At 43.1% G+C, this 23302-nt stretch overlaps 3 protein-coding genes and 1 long non-coding RNA gene across 7 annotated transcripts in view; 2 read left to right on the forward strand and 2 right to left on the reverse strand.

Moving 5' to 3' along the window:
- LOC108623226 (GRAM domain-containing protein 2A) overlaps positions 1–13806 on the reverse strand; it is a 23844-nt gene extending 10038 nt beyond the window's left edge. The window contains exons 1-3 of one of the 4 annotated variants that reach the window (XM_018021600.2): positions 13518–13806; positions 10914–11157; positions 8801–8986 (exon numbers count right to left, since the gene is read on the reverse strand). In XM_018021600.2, coding sequence (XP_017877089.1) covers positions 8801–8986; positions 10914–11157; positions 13518–13782 — 695 coding nt within the window. In that variant the 5' untranslated portion in view covers positions 13783–13806. Of the gene's footprint in view, positions 1–8800; positions 8987–10728; positions 10837–10913; positions 11158–11483; positions 11782–11853; positions 12140–13517 lie in introns of those variants that run through there. The other 3 variants (XM_026812075.1, XM_026812076.1, XM_018021601.2) reach the window with 3 other exon arrangements.
- On the forward strand, positions 9586–13999 carry LOC108623228 (uncharacterized). The gene is made up of 3 exons (XR_001916533.2): positions 9586–10524; positions 10701–10883; positions 13554–13999. It is a non-coding gene; the product is annotated as an uncharacterized LOC108623228 (long non-coding RNA).
- A 193-nt stretch (positions 14000–14192) lies between these two features.
- temp (protein prenyltransferase alpha subunit repeat-containing protein tempura) lies at positions 14193–17976 on the reverse strand. Its single transcript, XM_018021602.2, has 2 exons — positions 17674–17976; positions 14193–16933 (listed from the first exon to the last, which is right to left on the reverse strand). Exons 1-2 carry the CDS (start codon positions 17748–17750, stop codon positions 15757–15759), a joined length of 1254 nt encoding a protein of 417 aa, XP_017877091.1. The 5' UTR covers positions 17751–17976; the 3' UTR covers positions 14193–15756.
- Positions 17977–18242: 266 nt separating this feature from the next.
- LOC108623194 (glutathione synthetase) lies at positions 18243–20873 on the forward strand. Its single transcript, XM_018021518.2, has 11 exons — positions 18243–18678; positions 18752–18935; positions 19002–19077; positions 19149–19273; positions 19327–19369; positions 19423–19496; positions 19556–19720; positions 19783–19936; positions 19989–20096; positions 20166–20455; positions 20533–20873. Exons 1-11 carry the CDS (start codon positions 18579–18581, stop codon positions 20657–20659), a joined length of 1446 nt encoding a protein of 481 aa, XP_017877007.1. The 5' UTR covers positions 18243–18578; the 3' UTR covers positions 20660–20873.
- The last annotated feature ends 2429 nt before the right edge of the window (positions 20874–23302 follow it).

Consider the following 23302-nt stretch of genomic DNA (forward strand, 5'->3'; position numbering starts at 1 on the left):
CATAAACTTTTGGGATTGACTGTATAGCCAATACATCCTTAATTGGACCAGGGATTGAAACAGCAATTTAAGGAATTTGCGAAATCGTTCGGTTGCCTCATTGCGGAAGTGGATGTACATTTTTCTCTTAGCCCTGTTCGGTGTTTTATATGCACGTGCCTTTAAATCCGATTGCTTGGCATGGATCCCAAAAGGTCGACCATTCAGACGTGCTGCGCGTCAATAAGGAGTGAATTCTGCGCCATCGCCACGTTTCTTATGATCACCAAATCTTGGCAAGACGGCTACGTGTCGCAGAAAATCGTGGAATAATAAAGGAAAACCGATTCCTCTGATTTGGCATAAATACGGAGAGCGCATTTATTGTAAAAATAGATGCGTTTCTGGGTGCCACGATGGGCAATAAGACAGACATTATTAGTAGGAAGGAACTGCTGTTTCACAAGATAATAGGAAGGAAAATAGAGGTCAGAAAGAAAGGACCCAGAAAATTGATGAATAACGTCGGTGCGTCATGAGATTGTCATCAGTATCTCCTTTATTAATGGTTCGAGGGACAACAACCCCCGCAGTTTTACGACTCTTCTTATATCTATAGTGCATCAAATTTCAATATTGGGACTGCCGATCCCAGCGTGGGCCGTAAGTTATCATTTCAAATCGCTTAGCCACAATAGGACTCACTGCTATGCTTCGTGTACAGCTACGTAGATTGTCTTAACTGTCCTTGGAAACTACGTTTATGCACATCTGTGTTTTAATAATGCACGAAATTATGTACGTAAAGTTAGGTGAGAGATCATTCTATGTATAGTGACACTGAAGATATACAATATTCTAGAACTTGTCTTCTACGTGCCATAAGATAATGAAATAGTCGTCGAACTTGCAAATATGAAATATTATATTCTAGACAACTTTTTGTCGAAGTTGCGTATCAGAATTTTACATTCCACAGTTAATATAATATTCTTCTGCTGGCAGATGTAAAAAGAAATCAATAGAAACGAAGAGAAATGTGTATATGAATAAAAAATGATTTAAACCGACCGGGAACAGTAAGACGAATCGCAAGATTGTCACACGTTTGCTTTACCGATTACGATGCCTGACCCAACAAAACGAAAAAGTTAGTGACTTGAAAAGGATCGACTTTCTTATCGATAGCGGACATCGAACATGCGCGCGATATTCAACGATTCGTGAATAACAACTCGGCTTTCGAAGATTCCCAGATTACGAAGCGACGCGCTGTCGCTTCGTCCGCTGAATAAAACACGACGAAATGTATTTTGTATCAGGCTGGATGTTAAATGTTAATACTAAGTGAGAATGAAAGAATATCCTGACGATCTAAGTTATCGCTATTTACATAGATGACTTAGCGATAAACCTAATCTATGGGCTAAACCTAATCCCCTGCAAATCTATGTAATCTTACTCATACTGACCGTCGTGTTTCTAACTACCCTGTTTTCACTATTTGCCCTTAAGTACTCATACGGACTCAGGTAAATTCTTTCGGTCGAAACATCCCGATTTCTGTTCACTTATCCTTGACCACGTGCAGGGGAACTCGTCTAGGTTTATATCCAGACGGCAATTTGCATTGAACCTTGTTTTATGGAGGAGCCATGCCGGGAACCGTAATGCTTTCACGCGTCTTTGAACGATGGTTAAACGACCGTATGAGAAGGGTGATCCGAAGTCTTTCATGGACCGTAATTAACTGGCTTTTGAAACACGTGCAGGGCTGTGGATCTCGGATATACCGGGTGCGACGAGGTGAACTATACGAACGTTGTAAAAAAAGTTAATTCTACAATCTTGTACAGAGGTTCCATTTGTACTGCTACTTCGATAATAGTGAAAAGGGGTAGGCGTAAGGGTTGCATCATAGAATAAACGTGCGTATCGTGAGGACTGACTTACGCATCGTCGTATCGAGCAGCTGAAGACTCCACCGACAGCGCGCGAAAGGCCGGTAGCGATTTTTCAACGACTGTCCGACGGTTCTTGGCTGGTTTCTCGTTTGCATACGAAGGTCAAGGAATCAATCGTGAACTCCGCGGAGGGGACAAATTTATTCGACACCGATTCGCCGAGGGTAGCTGCCGAGCGGGCTGATTATGCACGCGTCGTATATACTATCTCTGTTTATCTGCGATCCTCTGAAAACGACAGTTTTTCACCCATACCATGAATAAACGATTTCAGATTGATTCTGAATAAGATCGTCTCTTCCCGATAAGTGTTCGAAGCCAGACACTAGCGCTAATTCAAATACAATTTACATATGTATTTGCTGAAACATTAAAATGATTTACCATGTTCTTTTTATAAACCCTAATGAATTTTCATCTCGATTTCTATGCAAATTATACGTTCAATTTACGAGTCTCTTCACGACTCGAAAATAAATGTTAAGTGCTTCGCTACTTGTTTTCGACTTTTTTTTCTAATCATACATATGTATGAGGTGTACAACTTTGCTTCCGCCGTCTTTTTTCGAAATTCGAGGCTTTATTGTGAAACAGTGGTTATACATTTACGATTCGAAGTATTATACAAGCCCAGTGACAAAGTTATCGATGTTCGTAATATGTGACGCGCGGAACGATCCCTGGCTTGGCCAATGATCCCCGCGTTCAACGCCACGGACACGTCTCCCAGCCATAGTCAAATCAGTTAACACGTGTTCCGTCTGGATTAAAAGATTCAACGCCTTGCATATCCTCTCAGCCGGTCTCGACGGTCATCCAAACAAATCATCGTCGAATAGAGCTGTTAACTTCATGAATAAATACTGTTGACAAATTAAAACGTATTCCTGCCAGTTAGAGTGAAATTGCTATTGGATAATTTCTTATTGACTCGAGAACGTATAATCTAATCCAGTTTCGATTCGAAAACAACTCGAACATCAAGGCTGGCTGGCAGATCGAGTGTTTTAAGACCAGAGTTCATAATATGTATTACGTTTCGCCAGGGTGTACCGCAGGCATGGCTAACTGTGTCATATGTGCCACGGGACCTTGAAGGGGACCTTAAGCGGGGATACGTTGAGCAGTGTTTTGCGTTACGGACTATCCAGGTACAGGCGATTGCTACGCGAGGTGGGGAGAGCTACTATAGTGAGTAGAGACGACCTGGCGTATCGTCTTGCAAACAAGAGGTTTTGAAATGATGTGTAACAGTGATTTAGGCTTCGATTCAGATAAAAGTGCACTCGCAATTTAAACAGCGATAAGAATGTTTATGCGTTTTCCTTAATGCCCCGTTTCATGCCACATGATCTCCAGATCACGAAAGTAGAACGTCTCCGGGAACTTGCGAAAGTTTCTGAATTTAAATCAGACAGACAGGATTGCTGCTGATTTCCTTCGGCATCGATTCGACCCACCCAGGAATGGTATTTCGTCAGAAAGCGGCAAATTGGAACGGGCGGGCTGATGTAGAGCAACGCAGCAGTTACATAATACGTCTCTGAACGAAATCAATTTGTGTCGTTATGTTTAATTCCAGAGTTGGGTGAGGTGAGAACGACGCTGCATCCCACAGAGAGAATCATTACCATTGCGTTTGTTAAATGCATTTTTCCACGTATACGTAGAGTCGCGGGCGTACTGTACCCTTTCACTTTCGATAAGAAAAACTATGCATACGAGCCGCAGTACAACGAATCGCTACAGGCAATTTAACTCTTCCTTTACCGGCTTCCTACGAAGGAGTTGTCTGTACTGTAGATGTCAAGAAAACGTACGGCAGCATTAGCGAACTCTTTGACATCAATTGAATAGACATTTCAATGAATGATTCTATTAATAATGGCTCGTAAATTGGTTTAGGTCATCAGGCAAGATTCAATTAAAATTCAATTCAATCAATTTCACTTGTAAATTCGATAGTATTGAATGCGGAATCTAGTACATCCGATATTCCCACCAGAACTGCATCTGGCTTTCTGTTTTATTAATCATTTACACGTGCCTCTCTATGTACGCTCGTTAATTTCTAAATTTATAAACGCGTTTGGGAAGAATTGATAACGAGATCGAAGCTCTGTTATCTATCTCGTCTCTCGTACAAAACAAGATCTCTGTAAACATTGTTAATTGTTTGGAAACCGTATAATTCCTAGCGGATGCGGAATCGTTTATCATGTTACGTAGACGTGTAAATCAAAAACTGTGAAAATTAATTTTTCGCTAATCAAAAGGCAGCAGACATCCATCAAACTGTTCTTTATTTAAACACGTACAATTCCACGTGAATGAAACTCTCTTAAGTAGTGGTTACCGGTGTAAACGGCGGGCAGAAAAGAGTTACGTCGAGGACGATATACGTATAAATTACAGTATGCGTGCATGCGAGCTATGAAAACGAACCAGCTGCCTACTGCCACGACGCGAGTCGTTCGCGAGGTCGTCGTTCTTACAGACAAGCTATAATACTATCGTCGGGTTTAGCGGTACTTCTGCTTACACGGACCCAGCACGTTCGTTAAAAGCACGTGCCTAAGCGAACTAAACGGCGGTTTGGCTCTCGATCAACATCGCTGACCATCGCCAGATATCGACATACCTCGAGTTCGTCATGGCTAATCAATGAGCCGCATGGAATTAATCCAAGTTCGACAGAGCTCGACTTTTAATTCAGCCGATTAAAAAATATAAAGTAGGAATGATTAAAGAGATGTTCACCTTTTGAAGCGGCGCAGCTTCGAATCCTCCCGCGAGTAAAATCCTTGTACGAAGCAAAGCATTATGGGTTTCTTCAGGGGTGCTTTTACCTCCCCCATGCACTTGAAATATATATTGTTGTCCTCCAACGAAATTTCACGCTAGACACTGACACACGTTTAATAATAAATTTAACGCTGGAACTTTTAGTATCCGTCGCACGTGACCGAAGGCACTAATTAAGTATTCACCGTATGTTATAGACACGATCTTTCTCGAATCTCGTTTCAAGTATTGTCCGTCAAACAAATGCATTGGAAGTCTTACGAACGCGTTTCATTATCGATGATATGGTTCTTCACATAACGGCTGCATCGACAGTCGCGTGAAAAACGAGAAACTCCCAGCTAATCAAGCATCGTTAAAGGTCGCGACCGAGCCCTTAAGGGTGTCGTTCGTACGGTTGCCAGGCCAACGATGTAAAGAGAAAACAAGAGTCTCCGTGGTGTTTCCTTGCATTTATAAGGAGAACGAGACTGGTTTATCGACTTTTTTTTAAAGTTTCGCCAGTAGATATCTTCCTCTCTTCCGATCTAGAGTCTCTTCTTCGATCCATGCAACAACACAAACCCTGATGACCGTAGCGTAGAAAATTGTCAGTGTGTCACATTTGCCACAAATTATGTTACAAACCGTTGTTACCCAACGAAAATAATTATTAGGCACACGAAGACCGAGACTTCATTGTTATTCTTCACTCGGTTTCACTGTTCAAATCTGTAAGTTTGGAGAACGATCCGTGTTCGATAAATGCGCGCAATGGATTGCAGCGTACTGCAAGCGTCGCGTCGAGCAACTTTCACGCTACCGAGTTCCCGTTCCAAAAGCTTCTCACACTGGTTCTAGGAACGATCCGCGAAGCAGCGATTCCATGTTTACAGTGAAGAACTAAAACTAGCGGCGGGATCGTTCGCCGACGATATATCGCTACGGCGTCGATGAATCGAAGACCGTCGTCTGACCCGTCGAACTCCGGTGCACTGACTCCGACGATCAAGATGGCGCATGCGAGATGGACCGTCGACGCTACGACGGCAGCATCGCGCGCGATCCTGTCCTCCTCATCTCCTCAGCAAGAGGAATTCGTCCGAAAACTAGGAAAGCACGCGACGCGAACTAGCCGACGCGGCCGAACCGTGTCTCTATCTGGCACTGGCACCGCTCCGACTCCGACCTGTGCCGTTCCTCTTTCTACGCTCGTATACCGACCGTTCCTCCGTTTGCTCGCTCGCTCGATCGCTGCTTCTCGCTCGATTCATGCGTTCTCCTCCTCCGCCTCCTTCTCCTCTCTCTTCCCTACATCGTCTTCGTACTAACCTCTCCCTCCTCCTATCCGGCCCTCTTTCCTCTTCTTCCACGCTTCCGCCTCTCACGAGGGGTTCCCAACAAATTGCCCAACCAGTTTCGAACGTGTCGAAAACCGGAATCTTATTACGCGACGCGATGCAAACGAACTTCGCGCGCAGGCCGATACTCAGTTTTAAATTAAAGACAATTAACATATCTTATCAAAGTCGAATTCAATCCCATGATACGAGTGTGGTACTGATGAAGACTGCAGCTAGAATGATCCAAAACTCTCGAACGTTATTCGTCATAACAAGGACTTCATCGATTTTCGTTAATTCTTCATATTTTGCAATCCTACATAGGGTCGGTTTGACCCTCGATGAATTATCGTAAGGGGATGAAATATGGCAATTTGTTGACGAAGTAAGAGGTGTCATAAATAAAATCGACGACTCGGGATTTTCCCAGTTACCTGGACCCAAATTGAGACCCTCCTGTAATTTGGGTCCAGGTAGCTGGGGAAATCCCGAAACATCCAGCTTTTACCTCATTTGCCCACTGTTGCTAACTATCCTAAGTCAAGCAGTTAATCGCGATGCATAATTACTCGTGCACTTTTGCATTGCTCCGATTCCCAATGAATTATTGCACAGATAACTGGCCCTTATCGACGCCGAACGAATTTAATGGTAACGAAACGGAAGCGTAGATAATAAAAGCAGTTGGAAGAACAGTTAGTCCCTTGTGATTCTGTCATATTACTAAACGAAGACATTAAGCACAGTTGATACAGATTCTTCCACTACTTATTTCGATTATTAATTAGCTAAAGATGTCAAGCAAATGTTTACGAGAAATTATCAACGTTAAAAGTTACGAGAATTAAGTTATGTAAGTACGAGATACTAATTGACTCTAAACGTGCAAAAACACAGGGCAGAACTTCCTATTTCATTTTAATCTACTTCTAAACACTGTGACATATTTTTGAATTAATCGTAAACAGAGATAACCGGTTATCTATGTTTTACGAACTCTACGGCACTTTTCATAATATTTCATTTCTGCTATTAATATATTGGATCATACGATAAACATTTTTATATGTTCTGTTTTCTAATAAAAACGCCCTCGTGAATTCAATATTTCTAAGGACACGTAGGAAACACGTAGGATTAAGTACATATAGCTGCGTCAAAGGAAGTACAATTCAAACGATTACCTTTTTATGGAGGCAACGTTATCTTTAACTGACAACGTTTAGTAAAACTTCCGCTACGTAAAAACCGCAAAAAAGGAATAGCAGCGGTGTTTGCGCCCGCGTACGTGTATAATAGGTCATCTATTTCATAGTGGCTGAGATAATATTCTGGGGTCGTCGAATACATCGTAAAGATTATGCGACTGAATAAGAAAGTAAACGCGATAACGGATGAACGTCATAACTATTGGAAAGAAATTCTCGTCCGATAATGCACTCACATGCTCCGTTGACAAAGGACAATTATCATAGTTAATGTATATGTGAAGTGGTATTAAATGAGGGATGACTGGTTACTGATAAAAAAAATACGATAATCCTCGCACCTATTGTAAAAACTTCGTGTCTCGTTATCCTTGGTATTCCGCGCATAACGAGATACTCCGAGGAAATTCACTCAATTACCATTCCGGCAAATGAAGTCTCGTTGGAACGCGTGCATGGAAACACGTGTGTACCGAACGCTCGCGCGCACGTGCCATGGGTGGTGGATCGTCGCTAGAACCGGGCACGGGAATCTATTGGTATTAAAAGAGGCAAGGAAAATCGTAAGGATTAATCCGACAGACAACGCGAGCCAACGGTGAAGCCACGTACAACAACCGACATGGATTTGCGTCACCTGGCTTCCTATCATATTTCCATCGATCGAATGTACAGAAACCGACACGTGCTCGCCGGAGAGTCAGTGAAATATTATAAATGAATCGGTTGGGAACTGAAGATCGTACGATTTTCAAAATGCCAATGCAAATTTATTCTAATAATTCCACGATTGGATGTGACGGGGAGGCTGTCTTTTAAATTCCTATATAATGAAGACACGATGTGTAATGATCGGAAGATGTGGGAGATAACGAGGGGGATCAGAGAAAAATCACAACTGGTTCGAACTGGATCAGGAAGATTAACCTTAATATCAAAAGCTTACATCGCGAAACCATAGAAGGTCTCTCCTCGAGGAAGGTAAACGGATCACTGTCACGAAAGACAAGATGTTCGTTCCATTTCCATTTATCGATGCCAGCCTTCTTCGTTCTCTTTTATTGATCTCCTTTACGATACGTCGAATAAAAATGAATTTCCCGAAGACAGTATTTTTAGACCCACGGATGCCACAGCCTTGGGTGTATAAAAGTTACTCTAAAAATAAGTGGCCAATCCTGTCGACTTATTTACTAATGGGAAATCGGTTCATCGGCGTGTAACGGTGTACGCGCAGGTACCGTTTTAAAAAGTACCCGCCTCGGAAATTCTCTTCTGCGCGAATGCCTAGCGATAAACTATAATAAGGATGCGAACATTTGTAAAAATTCTCTTTGTAACCGGGAAGAGAAATATTGCGAACCAATTAGTATATACAAAGGCAGAGTTAATTTCCTCCGCTCGGTGTGCCCGACGATCGATACGTTTAAGAGGACACGCTTGTAGCGTTCTTATAAGAGACTGTCTGTATGAATATGGAGTTGCGCTTGCCAAGAAGATGACTCAGTAACATCGGACTTACCCATTGATGACGGAAGAGGATTCATCATTATTTGATGGCCCCGACACCTGGACTTTGGGCACCTTGTAGCCGTCCACGTGCCCTTGGCTGTACCCATGCCCGGAACCGTGCTGCTGGGTATGCGTCGCCGAATATTCATCGCTGTCACTGCTCTGCGGAGGCTCGTTCCCTACTCCGCTACGAGGTCTGTAAAACAAAAGGTACTCCGAAATATTATATTGATCCAGCATCATCGCGAATCGCCTCGCTGATGTCTCTCCGTATCCGTCGCGTGTAAGAAAAACAAGCAGAAGATAGGAGACGGTTTTATATCGGTTGATTGCAATTATCTCCATGCGTCAATGATGACGCGCTAATTTTATGCAGGACTTACGCGATCCAGGTATTTATTTTTTCCGACTGACATAAGATATGGACTACAGAATTGGAATTTCCAAAAGAAAGGAGATGATTAAAAAGGATCGCACCTGCGATGAGTGTTATCGTAGCTAGCAGTCCAATAGAGGGGCGCCACTGTCCCACGTTACAGCTACAGTGTCACATACAAAAAACTGACTTAAAATTAGGTCCACTCCAGCATCAATTATTCTAGACTTGCTGTACGTCTCTCCTGTTCTCCATTGTACTCAGCCATCGAGATTCTCGAGGTAACAGTACTGGTACGTCCCGGAGACGTCTAAGGTCTCAGCATCGTTCCTGCGATTCGAAGAGTCGAAGGAAGATGAATGAAACCTTTACCGAAATACATCCATCCGGTTGTACTTTCGCGCACTCTTCCCTCCGTTTTCTCTCACGAGCGACGAACGATCGATAGAATACACTCTAGAGAGAGTATCTCCTAACACGTTACACCGATTTTCCGCATTTCAGAATTCGATTATCTCCGGCAGCAGCGGTTTCTCAGTGGATCCTCCCGATCGTCACGAGACGAGACAGCCGACGGACGCACTGTAGCCGACGTGCCACCACGTTCGCAGCGAAAATACGGCAATGCGGCGTGTCGGACCGTGATGCGATCCGCGTTCACTCGTGATCGTCCTCGGTACTCGACTTTCGCGGATGTACACCAATGGTACAGCACCATCGGGATGCATATACGCGGACGCACACTCAGCTGTTTCCCCGCGTCTGCGCCAGTCTTCCCAGCTATTGACCGAATACCACGCTGCTGCCTGTGTAACGCATACAGAGTGTTCCCGAAATCATGATACGAAATTCGTATAGTAATATCAGTCAATATCGTCAGGACGTCACGAGACGATGTCACAGAACTGTCGAGGTGATGCCATAAGATCGTCAAGATGTTACAAAATTGAGTTTACGGTTATTCGAAAGCGTAGCCGATTCGTACGATCTGTGTCACGATTTCCGCAACACCCAGTGCATGTGGTTTTCTTGCTACAAGTGCATGCATGAACGCAGACATGCACGCGGGAGACACAGGGATGGGATCAGGCTGCAGCTGCAACCATTGGCATGTGTACAGAGGGGCCACCGCGCCGGTCAGCTGTTTAAAACCCGATCCACTTCCGTTTCTTCCTATCAAGCGAAACCGCAATAATAATAATGACAAAGAAGTGTACAGGGAGCTCCGTGCGTTTGTGATGGACATTTAATTGCCTCAAAGCAACACTTCCTCATTAAGAGGAATAGACACAGTAACGTAACAAGGAACGACACAACCATGCACCATCACCGATACCACGAAATTCTTTGACAACTGGGTACATAGAATTGAATCGATAGAATTTTAGGAAATACATATAGCACTGTTATGATAACATCTAATAAGAACTTGAATCTATGATTTGCTAGTTGCGTGTCAGGCAAACGTTACACTTGCTAGCAACATTTCGTATTAAATAGTAACTTAAACTTATTGGAATGATTGTTATTCTAGGAACAAGATGCATCAGAGGAACACGCACCCTGTCCATCGGTCCATAGCGTGGCGCAACGAAATGCGCAGCAGTTCCTGTTCCCAGTGCAATAAAGCCGAGGCGATTACACCGACGGAAATCGGTGCATCTGACGCGGACGACACATCCGGGGGGATCCACCGAGCCGTCGAGATAGGCACCGGGTACGTACGCGCGATAAAACAGTGACTTACGTGGGCATTGACACGGCCGGGCAACCGAGCTGTAGAAGATTTCGGGCGAGATATTCCGGCGCAGGTGCGTCAATCGCAGGTGCGGAGTGCCTGGCGGGCCGGACCGGCTTGTTCCCGTCGACTTTTTCCGATTTCCCATAATGCAGTGACACCTGAAGCCGATGTGGATTGGCGTTGCTCGAATTCGATGATCTCGGTAATCGAAGCGAGGCTGCCCGCCGAAACGGCGATCCTAGTTCGCTGTCTGTAAACAAACCGAATTTGATTGGACACAGGAATAGGGACGGTCGTAATTTTTATGATCCACGATACCTAATCGCTTTAACAATTTCTGATAAACTTCGTGACGCATGGTTACGACGTTGTTTACAAGGATTTTAAATAATCATGAAATCACCCTGACAATTATAGTTCGACTTAAACTATAACGTATGTACACACGTGCTCCTCGAAACCACGTTTACGTGTTTAAAACAGACTTCGGCGTCGTTAGAGACGAAAAATTCGTAGTTTAAACGAAAAATGTAACTGCTACTTTTCTTAGAACGATATTACTCGTGTATCTATCACCTGAGAATCCTCGTGTTGACATCTTATTTCAACGTCCGATGTTACCAGAAGTATCGAATCTCGATGACTAACGAGCACGTAAACAGTAGGACGATGATGAACTGGGAATCGCGAACGCGATACACGTAAGACTGAATGAAACGCCAGACTGGGAGTTTAAGGAACAGGTGCGGCTAGCGAAGACGCGATTCTTGCATATTCTTGGCAACACAGTTTTAATTCGTTTAAACCCCTCTTGCATCACGAGAATTTTAGCATTAGCGCGTCTACGACTTCGGTTTCTCATCAGTTACGTGACCAAGTGGCAGACACGTTTCTGTAATCAAATCAACACTCGGCTTGTATCGCATACGTTGTTTCTCTTTCTTACCTCGCTTACGATTAATTCGCAGCGTCATTAAAATCTCATACGCCGGTAAACAGGAACGATAAAAAACGAAGAAAGAAGTCTTGAAATCAATCAATATGTTCCATTACATTTACGACGAAGTTCAAGGTCTGAGCTTACAGACTTTTTCCGAGGGACTAAAACACCTTTCTCAGGTGCAAGGGCAATCATGTTTCCCTTGGCAAGGAGCCGCGCATCTTTTTAGAGAATGCACCATTTCCCAGTCTGCGACGCGTACAGCATCCCCTCTTGATTCCGAATCACTAACACGACAGGGACAATGATCGAAGTCTTTCAAGATCTAATCGATTTAACTAGACCAAGGCACGTTCTGCTCATCCGTATGCACGGCTTCAACCAGCCATTGATTTACATACGATTGGAAATCAGTCTTAACTTGATTGACTGCGTTAGGACGTTATTTCTTTTAAGTAAGGTCCAATATCTACGCCTGACGATGGCTAGAGGAGCTCACCGAGAGACTTAAATTCAAGCTTTATGAAGTATGTCATGCCTTGTATCTAACAATACAGAGAGAATGAATCTATGCAGATTAGCCCTGTATCTGAAGCGTATCCAAAATCCAGTTGAATTCCTCTATAACCGTCGAATGCATAGAACGGCTCGTCGTATCTCGACCGATAGTCCGAGTCCCAGTTCATCTTTATGCTCGTTAAGTCCGGTCTCAATTTAGCGAGTATAAGGTACGTCCATTCTTTACGAAGAAGGTCGCGAGTTCAGAGCTGTTCCGTGACAAGGGTAAGAGATTCTCTACGTCGTCGAAGCGATATTTAATCGATCCCAACAAACGCGATTCCCCACGATAAATACTGTCCCTCGCACGAAATGGCATTCTTGTCAGTTTACGAACGAGATAAATAATTTGTTTATTCGAGCAACAAACCGCCGACCGTCTCGTGACGATTCTAATGAAATGCGGTAGGGACGGCGAACATGCCAACAGCAGATTAATTTCAACTAAAAATAGAATAGCCAGTCGGTGTTGCATTGAACGCTTTCGCAGTTATTTAAAAATCGGCTGATGTCTCGGCGCCGTTAAAATTAGATTTACATGCGTACATTATGTTACGCGTTATTAATGTGGATGCTCTAATAAAGACGTTCGGTCAAACATCGTTTCATTGTAGTTCGTTACTCTCTTATCACATGTTTGATTAAGTCGAGATGTGGACAGAGGAATGTTAATTCTTTTTGTTTGATCGTGAAATCGGGGCTTGCATCGAAAATTTCCAACGAGGTGCATCCGTATCGCAACCTATAAATACCTTCATCGATAACATCGATACAGCATGGCAATTACTTGGCCACTGGCTAGAAACAATATCTAATATCTGAACTGGCAACTTAATTCTCTTTTAAAATAATTAAGTGCATTTCAGGTCAATATAGGAAATATAATAAGCAAATGCATATTACGATGGTTAGTTGACAAAGTTATTAATGATAATTGCAATCTTAAATGGATTTCATTAATTAAGTATACCTGCTTATCTTCTATTTTATATAAAAATTCACTGTCTGCTAATATTAAATTTTGAACAACGAACGTTTCACAAGATTTGACAAATGACTCGAATAAAAGTTTTCAGCAGACTGACGTGTCAACGAAGCTATAATATTCTTACCTTCGTTTTGAGCGATCTGCATCTGGTATTGTTTAGTGAGATCATCGGGATTCCATGCTGCAGATCCAACATCGAACGCCATCAGCCTCCACCGATCCGGTAAAACGAGAGGAAAAAAAACAGAGCAAAGCTTGCCCGACCCGCCACTGCACACCTTGTCACGTTGCCTTTTCAGCGTAACCGCACCAGTGGAATTTCTGAGGATGCCTATCGACCGGCTTGTCGTGCCTCGTCTCACAACGTGCAATCGAACACGATCGATCATACGACATAATAGGCAATAGTCACGTGCAAGATTCGACAATGTGTTAAGAGTAATCCCTTGACAATACTAAGTCTAGAATAACTAATTCTCTCATCGTTCCAGGGTCGTTCGTAGACGATATCACTGTTGATCCATCGTTAAGATTGTCAGACTGCAAACTTCGATGCATTTATGAGAAAATTAAATGTACGGAAAATATACGGAATAATTGTCTTTCTATCTGCCAAATCATTTTCTCGAAAAACACTTCCCACTTCCTAGTTTCCCATTTTAATTCTAAGAGTTGAAGGGTACTGAGAGATTAAGGTCAAGACAAGCAGGACGCGGTATTAGGGCCAAGTCCGTTTTACCGCAGGAACGTGTGCGGATCGTCGACGAGTAAAGAGGCGCATCGTTAATCAACGAAAAAGTTGAATTAACAAGGTTCGACTTTATTAATAAAACAAAGGCAAGGATCTGGGAACTATGAGCGGACAGATCCGATGATCGTACCGTAACGACCATTCCCGGTATACTGACGAGGAAAAGTATACACGAAACGTTTATTTTCGGGTCGGATTCCCGTGCCAAAGGTGTACAACGTGGCAAGCGTCGCCTATGTACACGTATGTAGTACGGAAACGATTGGCGTAAACACGTCCTGCGTATTCAAAGTTTCGTGCTATTCTAATGACCCACGACACGTCTAGCTTACTGAGAACACTTCACTGAAAAACTATCATTCTCTTCGTCTCAGAATTTTATCAATCCTCCGACTGTACATATTTCTGGCTTCCCGCGAGTATCGGGGAACGTTTTGCTTTAAAGTCACGCGGCTACAGTGTCATTTTCATAAATAATGCATCCGGAAATCGAATTTGTACTTCCTCACACATCGAGCATGCTTTAAGTAAGACTAGCAAGAATTAAGAACAGAGAAGAGGTGCAATGCATCTCTGCTCAGACGAGAACACATTCATTTGTCAAATGGAAAGAGCACCCACGCATCATTCACAGTCTTTCCTCGAAAAAAGACAAGCAAGACGAAATGATCGTAATTAAAAAAAAACATATACGACTAACACTTATAATGTTAAATTTTGGGTCCGCGAAATGATAAGAGGATCTCGAAATGAATATGTACAGGAAATGGTTAGAGACTTTCTGGTTTGCGAATGATGAAGACATTCATGAGGATGTGACATTTATTTGCCTCGCGTTTATCACTTCAAGGACTCCCTACGACAAGATCCATTAGGAAGAGCGAGGTGTCCATGGTAGCAGCGATTAATCGATTTACCAAAGTCCCAGGGATTCGTTACGTATTAGCAGAAGCTCTCAGTACATTTTCAATCGGTATCAAACAGCCTCGCATATGCCTGATAAGGGAATCGCTGGGACCGTACATTAACGCCACCGATAAGAACCCTAGCTCAGCCCTCGGATCCGCGAGAACGATCGCATCCTTCGCCTTTGATTATCGCGACAGACATCGCATCCAATTATTGAAAATTTCCCTTAAACGATACACGGTAAACGTCTCAAAAATAAGTATCGATACTCACTCCATTTTTCATCTATGTTGTACATTACGTCTTACGTTATTGTAAACGATACTATATTATCATTTACACGCGGAGAACTCGCCGCAAGTAGGTCAGACGAGAGAGCACTATCGAGATACAATTCATGGATAAAATACAGTAATGCTCCGCTGCAACCTATTCATTTTTATTTCGATCGCTATCGTATTTTCACGCTCGCCGCAGCGTCGATGAACGGAGGGGAGAGAAGTGTGTCGTTTAACGCGTTTATAAATTGACCCCTCGCCGTGGAACGTAGAAATAACGTCTGCATGAAATACGGAATAAAGAGTTATTGCGTGAGTGTTTCTTTTTTTTATACTGGCATCGTTTAGTGCCTAGTACGAAGAGGATTACATGTCTTATTGCGCATACGTGATCGTGGGACTGCGAGGTACGCGGTTTAACGAGATCACGATTTAATCTCGAGGCCGATGGTCCGCGCGAACTTACAGAACCTTTCGACCAGCATCTTCTCGTGGTGGTCTCGTTTAACGGCAAGGTCGGCGATCTTCCCGGTGCGCGCGCGGAACGCCTCCACGAGAAGATCGTGCGACAAGCTGTTCAACGACGTTTTTTGAGCGTCCTTACTCTCGCCGCGCTCGTCACCGTGGCAGGAATACTTGAGCGGCACGAAACGCGCGAGGAGATACGCGAGGAATCTCCGGTGACACCAAAGAGCCTCGTGATCGTTGTACATGCAAATAGCGCTGTCGCTCGCCCGGCATTCCTCCAGCCAGTATGACAAAGCGCGGAAAAACGCGTGCTCTCTCGTCCTGGAGCAAACGATCGCCCCGGATTCCGCGGTAGTCGCGTCGAACAGCCTCTGCAACCGATGAGTCTCCCTCGTATCACTGACGTTCGATTTAATATAAGCAAACAGTTCGTCTCGCCACTGTTCACCAAGGTCCGTGCATTTTATAAACGGCTCGCCCGGCAGCTCCTTCGAGTCGAACATGTATTTGTTCAATAGGAACTGCCGGTAGGAGAGCCCGCTGTAATCGGACACGTGTCGCTGACACCAGGCGAGCGAATTCTTCCATTCCGCATCCATGGTAGGATACGTGAATCCCCGCGACTCGCGCAAAGTCATTATGTGACGCCTGTGACTCCACGCGTGATAGTTGCTCGCGTATCTGTCCGCGCACGTGGTCGCTATCTCCAGTTCCGTGGAGAGCGGCGATTCAGCTAGCTCGGGGTCGTAATTACTGTCCTTAGCATTAAGAATGTACGACAACAGCCACCGTCGATAGGCGAACACCTCGAAACACTTCGGCTTATGGTAAAGCACCAGCCGAGTGAAGAAGAATTCATCGGAGGGCTCCAACTTGTGGCTCCTGACCAGCTCGCGTCGCATGTTCCAGAACGTCGTTACGTCCGGGTTCAACAGCAACGCGCCCACCAACCATTTCGCTATTGTACCAGGCTCCTCGCGTCTGTGTTTGTTTTGGCGATGCTCGAGGAGTCGACGATGGACGTAACAGTACAGCGGCTGCACGCACCACGACGCCAGGCCGAGGCTGTCCCCCTGATGAAACACCGGCGACTTGTTCTCATTATCCTCCGCCGGGACGATTTCGAAACTTTTTCTGAAATCGTCAAATCGAATTTTAATTATCTGAGTCGCATTGGTGGAGGCGCGCTAAATCCGCATGTGTCTTTCTCCGAACGGATGGGAAAATAAAAAAAACACGAGTATGTCTGATTTGCATACGCTTATCACTAGTATGATTGTTCTATTTGAATTATTAATGGATAGTAATGTTACGAATTATATAACAAAAACTAATGTTGAGATTAACTTATACTAGCTTTTGTATTATAACGTTAATATGTGTTTTGCATCCGATGTATCTAATTTTAGCTTGATAATACAACGACATCGCTTATTATATGGATATAGTACAGCATACAATCATCGTAAAATCACACTGGCAAGAATGCGTGTATGTGCGTACGCTCGCTATTTGATAGTATATACATGTGCGTCTAAAAGGGAATAAAGGGAGACGCCTGGTAGTCGTCATTAACGTTTAATAATCGCAATGACGCTGGTATCCCATAGAAAATATCGGATTGTAACGTTACTGATACTGTATTTATTATGCGAACCTTTTACGAAGCGTCGCACGTATTCATGCCTCATTAAAGCGTACGACGGCGATGTTATGGTTTAATTCGAGTGAAATTAAAACACGCTGTGACCCGGAGGTTTCATCATTTAAACGAGAGAGATGCCGATGCACCAAATCGGACAATTTCGAGATACATTTCACAGATATTTTTAAAGACTCCGCCCTCGTAATCTACTGTCTAAGAAAACACTCACAGAGACGGATTCTTCTTCACCACGTTTTCGATGTCGGATAGAATTTTCTCAGCAGCCGGGAATATATCGTCTTGCATTTTAATCTCGTCACTGCGATTCGTTACATGTCTCGGTAAATCAGGTATAAACCGATAATACACAATTAACCCTTCTGTTTCTCTCTCACTGCACCTTTCAATGCAGACACGATGTAGCGTTTTTCTGTGAGGACCGTAGGGGGATATTACGCGAAGTTGACCGCAGGTGTCGGAATCGTTGGCGCGAAAATGATTACCTCCGAATCGCGAGTGCAAGCTTTGATTAAAGAACGAGATCAATTTAATATCACTGGTTCCGTTCTCCTAACTGAAAAGTGAAGAACGAATTCTACGTGTAGAACTTATTACTTATATTCTTATAACAACACAGCCACATCTTTTTATAATTTAAACACTGTATGTGGCTGTAATATCGCTAGCGCCTTCTACACATGTTAAATCCTCGGTGAGACTAATGAAAAGTTCCCTAAAACATGAGGTGCGGCCATAGCATCTGATAGCGTTTGCTTCCTAGAACACCCGACGGATGGCGTATGCATGCAGGGCATGAAATTTATTGCGCAAAAAGGTGCAGCTTTTGTTCAGCTTCTTCAGCTTCACGGGCCTCACGGCTCTCTCTCACTTTGAGGGCCCATTCTAGCACCTGATTCCGTCAAATGTGTAAACATTATGCACGGTAATGCCTGGTGATAATGCCGTCGCGTGATGTTCTAAGCTGTGACGTCATTAGCGCAGGGCTTTTAGTCGCCTAATGCTAAAAAATCCCACGATGTTGATATCACAGCCACACCTGTAACCGAGTTTTTGCAGCGTTTCCTGATTTCTAGCCTTTCCAATTTTCTATATTTTTACTACTTTTTTATAATAATGGAGGAAGCACAGTTGCAGCCTTGCATCAAGGTGCAACTCGGAAAACATGAACTGGAAAGTATCGTTGACAAAGCTAAAGACTGGGCTCTTATGCACGGTAATTTATATTGTTAAGTAAAATTTTATGTCTCCATATTTTCAAAGATTATAAACGTAATCCTTCTTTTAAGGTATTGGTATACGGTCGAAGGTAGCGTTTAATAAAAATCAGCTTCAAGTATTACCATTTACTCTGCTGCCTTCAAGCTTTCCTAAGGAGAACTTCCAAAGAGCTAAAAGTATTCAGACGTTATTAAACAAACTGATGCACAAGGTAGCACATAATCATGATTTCCTTCAGAAGAGTTTAAAAAGGTATGCAAAAATAAGAACGAACTCTTCATTCACATGAATTCATTATAAATTATTCTCACTGTTTAGCACAGTTAATGCAGACCCATTTACAGCAAGATTATTCCATATTTATGAAACTGTATATAAAGAAGGATTTGCTCAAGTAAGATTTTAGTACGATCAGTCGATTTAATTGGTAGATATGTACATTCGCTAAATATTTCTTTCTTCCAGAGCCTCAGTCTTGGCTTATTCAGATCAGATTACATGCTACATGAAAATCAAATAAAACAAGTGGAATTTAATACCATTGCGAGTAGTTTTGGAGGAATAGTTACCGTCGCTACTCAATGGCACAAGTAAGGTTTTATTACCAAGTCTATTACGACGTACACATATTGCATCTTTTCAGATATATTCTGCCGCAGTTGGGCTACGAAGATCAATTAAAAAACGTAAGTATTCTATCTCCACAGATATCGTCAAATGATCTATCGATCATTTTTAGATTCCAGATAATAATCCAATCAATGGACTTTCCAAAGGATTAACACGTGCATGGGAAATGTACGATGCTGAAAAGTAAGTAATAGGCGTAGCAATAAAAACTGAACACGTTACACGATTTTATTCTATTTTAGGGCTGTAATATTGTTCATCGTTGAAAGTATTACTTATAATATATGCGATCAGAGGTTCCACGAATTTGAAATACATAAAATTAATCCGAAGATCAGGGTGATCAGGAGGAATTTATCGAATCTGGTGTCCGAAGCGAAACTGGGTCCAAACAAAGAATTAATGGTGTACGTTGTGAATTATCAATTAATGACAATTTTGAGATAAGAAGTTATCAAACAATTTTTAGTGGCGATTCGGAGGTGGCTGTAGTCTATTTCCGGTCCGGCTATGAAGTCAACGCTTATCCTACTGAACGAGAATGGGAAGTTCGATTGTTGATCGAACGTTCTCGCGCGATAAAATGTCCGTCGATACAATATCATTTAGCCGGCACTAAAAAGGTACGTCAGAAGAGGGTAATGAAAATAATATGATAAATAACGTTCCATTCAGGTGCAACAGTCTCTGGCTTATCCTGGCGCGCTGAACGTATTCGTGAAAGACGAGAGCGCGAGGAAACAGATACAAGAAGTATTTACTGGACTTTACTCTTTAGAATTTGTAAGCATCAAAAGAGTTCTCTACTTCTTCGCTGTTCGCGTGTAACACGTAAAAAACGTTTGTTCGCAGAACGACGAGGCGGAAGCAATAATTGATAAGGCTATCGCCGAGCCAGGGAAGTATGTATTGAAACCGCAGAGAGAAGGAGGGGGGAACAACGTTTACGGCGAAGATGTAAAGGTGCAATTGGAATCGATGAGAAAGACGGAAGAAAGATGTGGCTGGATACTCATGGATCGTTTGTATCCGCCCGCACAGAGTAATTACGTAGTACGCGCTCGTAACGAGCCGTTCGAGGACAATCATTTAAATTTCTCTAATGTCGTATCGGAGCTCGGCGTTTACGGCGTTGTTATCGGGTAAGTAGACCGTTTTCCGGTAGCCGATAGCTTGTTTTCCTTCTTTACCAATCGGGTCATTCAATTATCATTCACAGAGATTGTGATATCATTGAATATAACGAGGAAGTAGGACACATTTTGAGAACGAAATCGCACGACGAAGACGAAGGAGGAATAGCTGCTGGAATCGGTGCCATCGATACTCCTTATCTTATCGATTAATAAATTACTTAAACAATTATACGTGCGAGCCAAAATGGTTCTTACTTGCGCGCGCTGGTTCCGGCAATCGACCGACAGCCTCGCTAATACTCGAATGTCTGCAGAAAGTGCGCAGAAGTTGTGATACTGTAATTATTCTGTGGTACCTGTGGCGATATAGGCGAAGCTTAAACACCCGTCACTTCATGATAAATAAAGAATATTCAAATTAAAATTGTTTCAATGATCAATTCTTATCCCATTCCCGACGCTGCCACCCCTCGGTGAAACGAAGGGACGCTCGGTCCAGACGTAACTGAAATGCGGTTCGGAAGAGAGAACGGGGAATCGAAGTTTGTTAATATAATTTATTGTATATCGCGATTTCAACATGGAAAAGTACAAATATTGCAATATAGGGCCTGCGATCTCTCCTCGGGTAGGAGGGAGGGAGGGAGGGAGGTTGGGAAGCGAGGAGGGCATGATTTTGCAGAAAGGAGAGGCAACGCACGTTCAGAAGATCTTCCGGAATTTGTTTTACTTTTAGTTCGAACTTGCCTATCTACCGAAACCGAGGATAACGAGTTATACGAACGCGGGTCTTACGCGTTCCTCCTTTTTTTCGTTTGTTTGACGGTAAAGAAAAGCCAACGGATCGACGAGTGATCCAGCGCTTTTGAGAAAAAGGAAGATTCCCTCCTCTCCATGGCCCCCGCATATATTTAATACTCATTTTGTGTTTTTTTAAATGTTTTTTTTTGTTTCTTTTTTAGTTCTACCATCAGTACGTACGGGCGCGTCGCGACTACGAAACGTGGAATCTTGTAGTGAAACGGGACGCACGCGTGCGTGTCGTGACAGTTATTACTCTCGTTTTCTTTCCTCTTATCATCGTCGCTATCATTTTCACTTTCGGTTCCTTAACTAAACAGGTGACTTCCGGCAACCGTGACCGCCCGGGCTCGACCGATTTTTCCACTCGGTCCGTCGGCCCCAGGAACGACCAGCCCTCAGAAAGTGTCTTGTTTCGCAAAATTTCCAACGTGACGACGTCACTTTCTGATCGACGGGTTCTTTTTGGGCGGATTGACACTTCGATTAATTATTATTTCAGCTCTGCCAAGGCGATTCGCGAGTCGCCGAAGTGCTCGATTATTATATTCAATTGGAATCTGCTCTCTGGAGATCGGCCGGTCGTTCCTCGCGCGCCACCGACGAACCGTCGATTAAGAACATTCGTATTCAACGTGAAATATTTCAGAGCACCCTTAAGTTTCTATCTCACTAACACTCGTCTTAAGTTTAAAATATGTAAATAACTTCGTCCGAGATCATCATCACAATTCGTCAAATCCGGATCTTGATCTCGATCGGCGAGCCCGGTCACGGCTGCAATCAAAGTGCCTTCGAGTCATTCTCGCCCTTTCTCTCTCTCTCTCTCTCTCTCTCTCTCTCTCTCTCTCCCCCTATCTCTCATTATACATACATATTTTGAATCGTTTCTTCTTTTTCTTCTATTTTTCTTTGGAACATATATTGTGTCTACCGTTGTTGCCTTATCCATCGCCGGTTGCAAAGACTGCGATCGTAATCTATTTTTCGCCTAATCGATCGCGATACGATAACCGAAATTTCGTTATTATTATTACCGTCTCGCATCTCTTCTTATGACTTATCCCATTCACCCTTTCTTTCCTCTCATTTACTTCCATTCTCACTCTCTCTCGCTCTCTCTTTCTCTCTATACACCCCACGTATTCTGCCAGTTTCTCTTTCCCTCTTCGCCTTCGAAATTTTCATAGCATTTTTTTTTTTCTTTTATGCAACACATAATGCGACTAGGTAGTACAGGTTAATTAATAATTAATATCGTTAGTTATATAATAATAACGTATGACTAGACAATGCAAGATAATTATGTAAATAGTAATAATCATGGATCGCAATTTATAACAATTGTGGCGGCGCGCACGTGTTCTCTATAAATTTCTTCTTCTTCTTCGTCTTCTTCTTATTTTATAATTGAAATCACTTCCGTGTACGTTGTGTGCCTTCGTGTGCGTGAACGGTCTCTTTCGTGTGGACAAATAATATGTACTCGTGTGGCTCGATGGTACGATTATAAGGTACGAGGAGTCCTACTCGACGTGTCATCTATTTTCCCGTATCTTTGAAAATGTTCGAGTCTACGTGTCTGCGATCAAGTCGCCTCGTGTGAGACATAGAAAAAGTATATCTTCGTGTAGATATTTAGGGAAGAACGACGTGACGACCTCGTCGTTGCATCCCTTTAGCAACGGATTCGTGTCCTCACTGTTTGCGTCCCTTATTTGTTACACGGATGACCCGAAAAATACGGAGGCTCGGTAGCCGACGGATCGGCTTCCCTTACAACTCCCCGATTGAGAATGAATGTCCCCTTTTAAATCCGGCCAGTTGCAAGTTTCCCGATTCGAAATAAATCTGATTTGGATAAACGACCCGCGTGCGCGCGTACACGCAATCAAAAGACCGATACTATAATATATACGATACGTATACGTGTTAATAGTTAGAACACATAAGTAAAATCGAATAAGGGTATGCACATACAATTAAACTACTTACGCAACACCGATCTGTAAACACGTATGTATGTATGTATGTATGGGATATCGAAAGAAC

This window comes from Ceratina calcarata, unplaced genomic scaffold (genome assembly GCF_001652005.2).
Source record: "Ceratina calcarata isolate Rehan_Ccalc_2016 unplaced genomic scaffold, ASM165200v1 scaffold255.2, whole genome shotgun sequence".
Classification (NCBI taxonomy): Eukaryota; Metazoa; Arthropoda; class Insecta; order Hymenoptera; family Apidae; genus Ceratina; species Ceratina calcarata.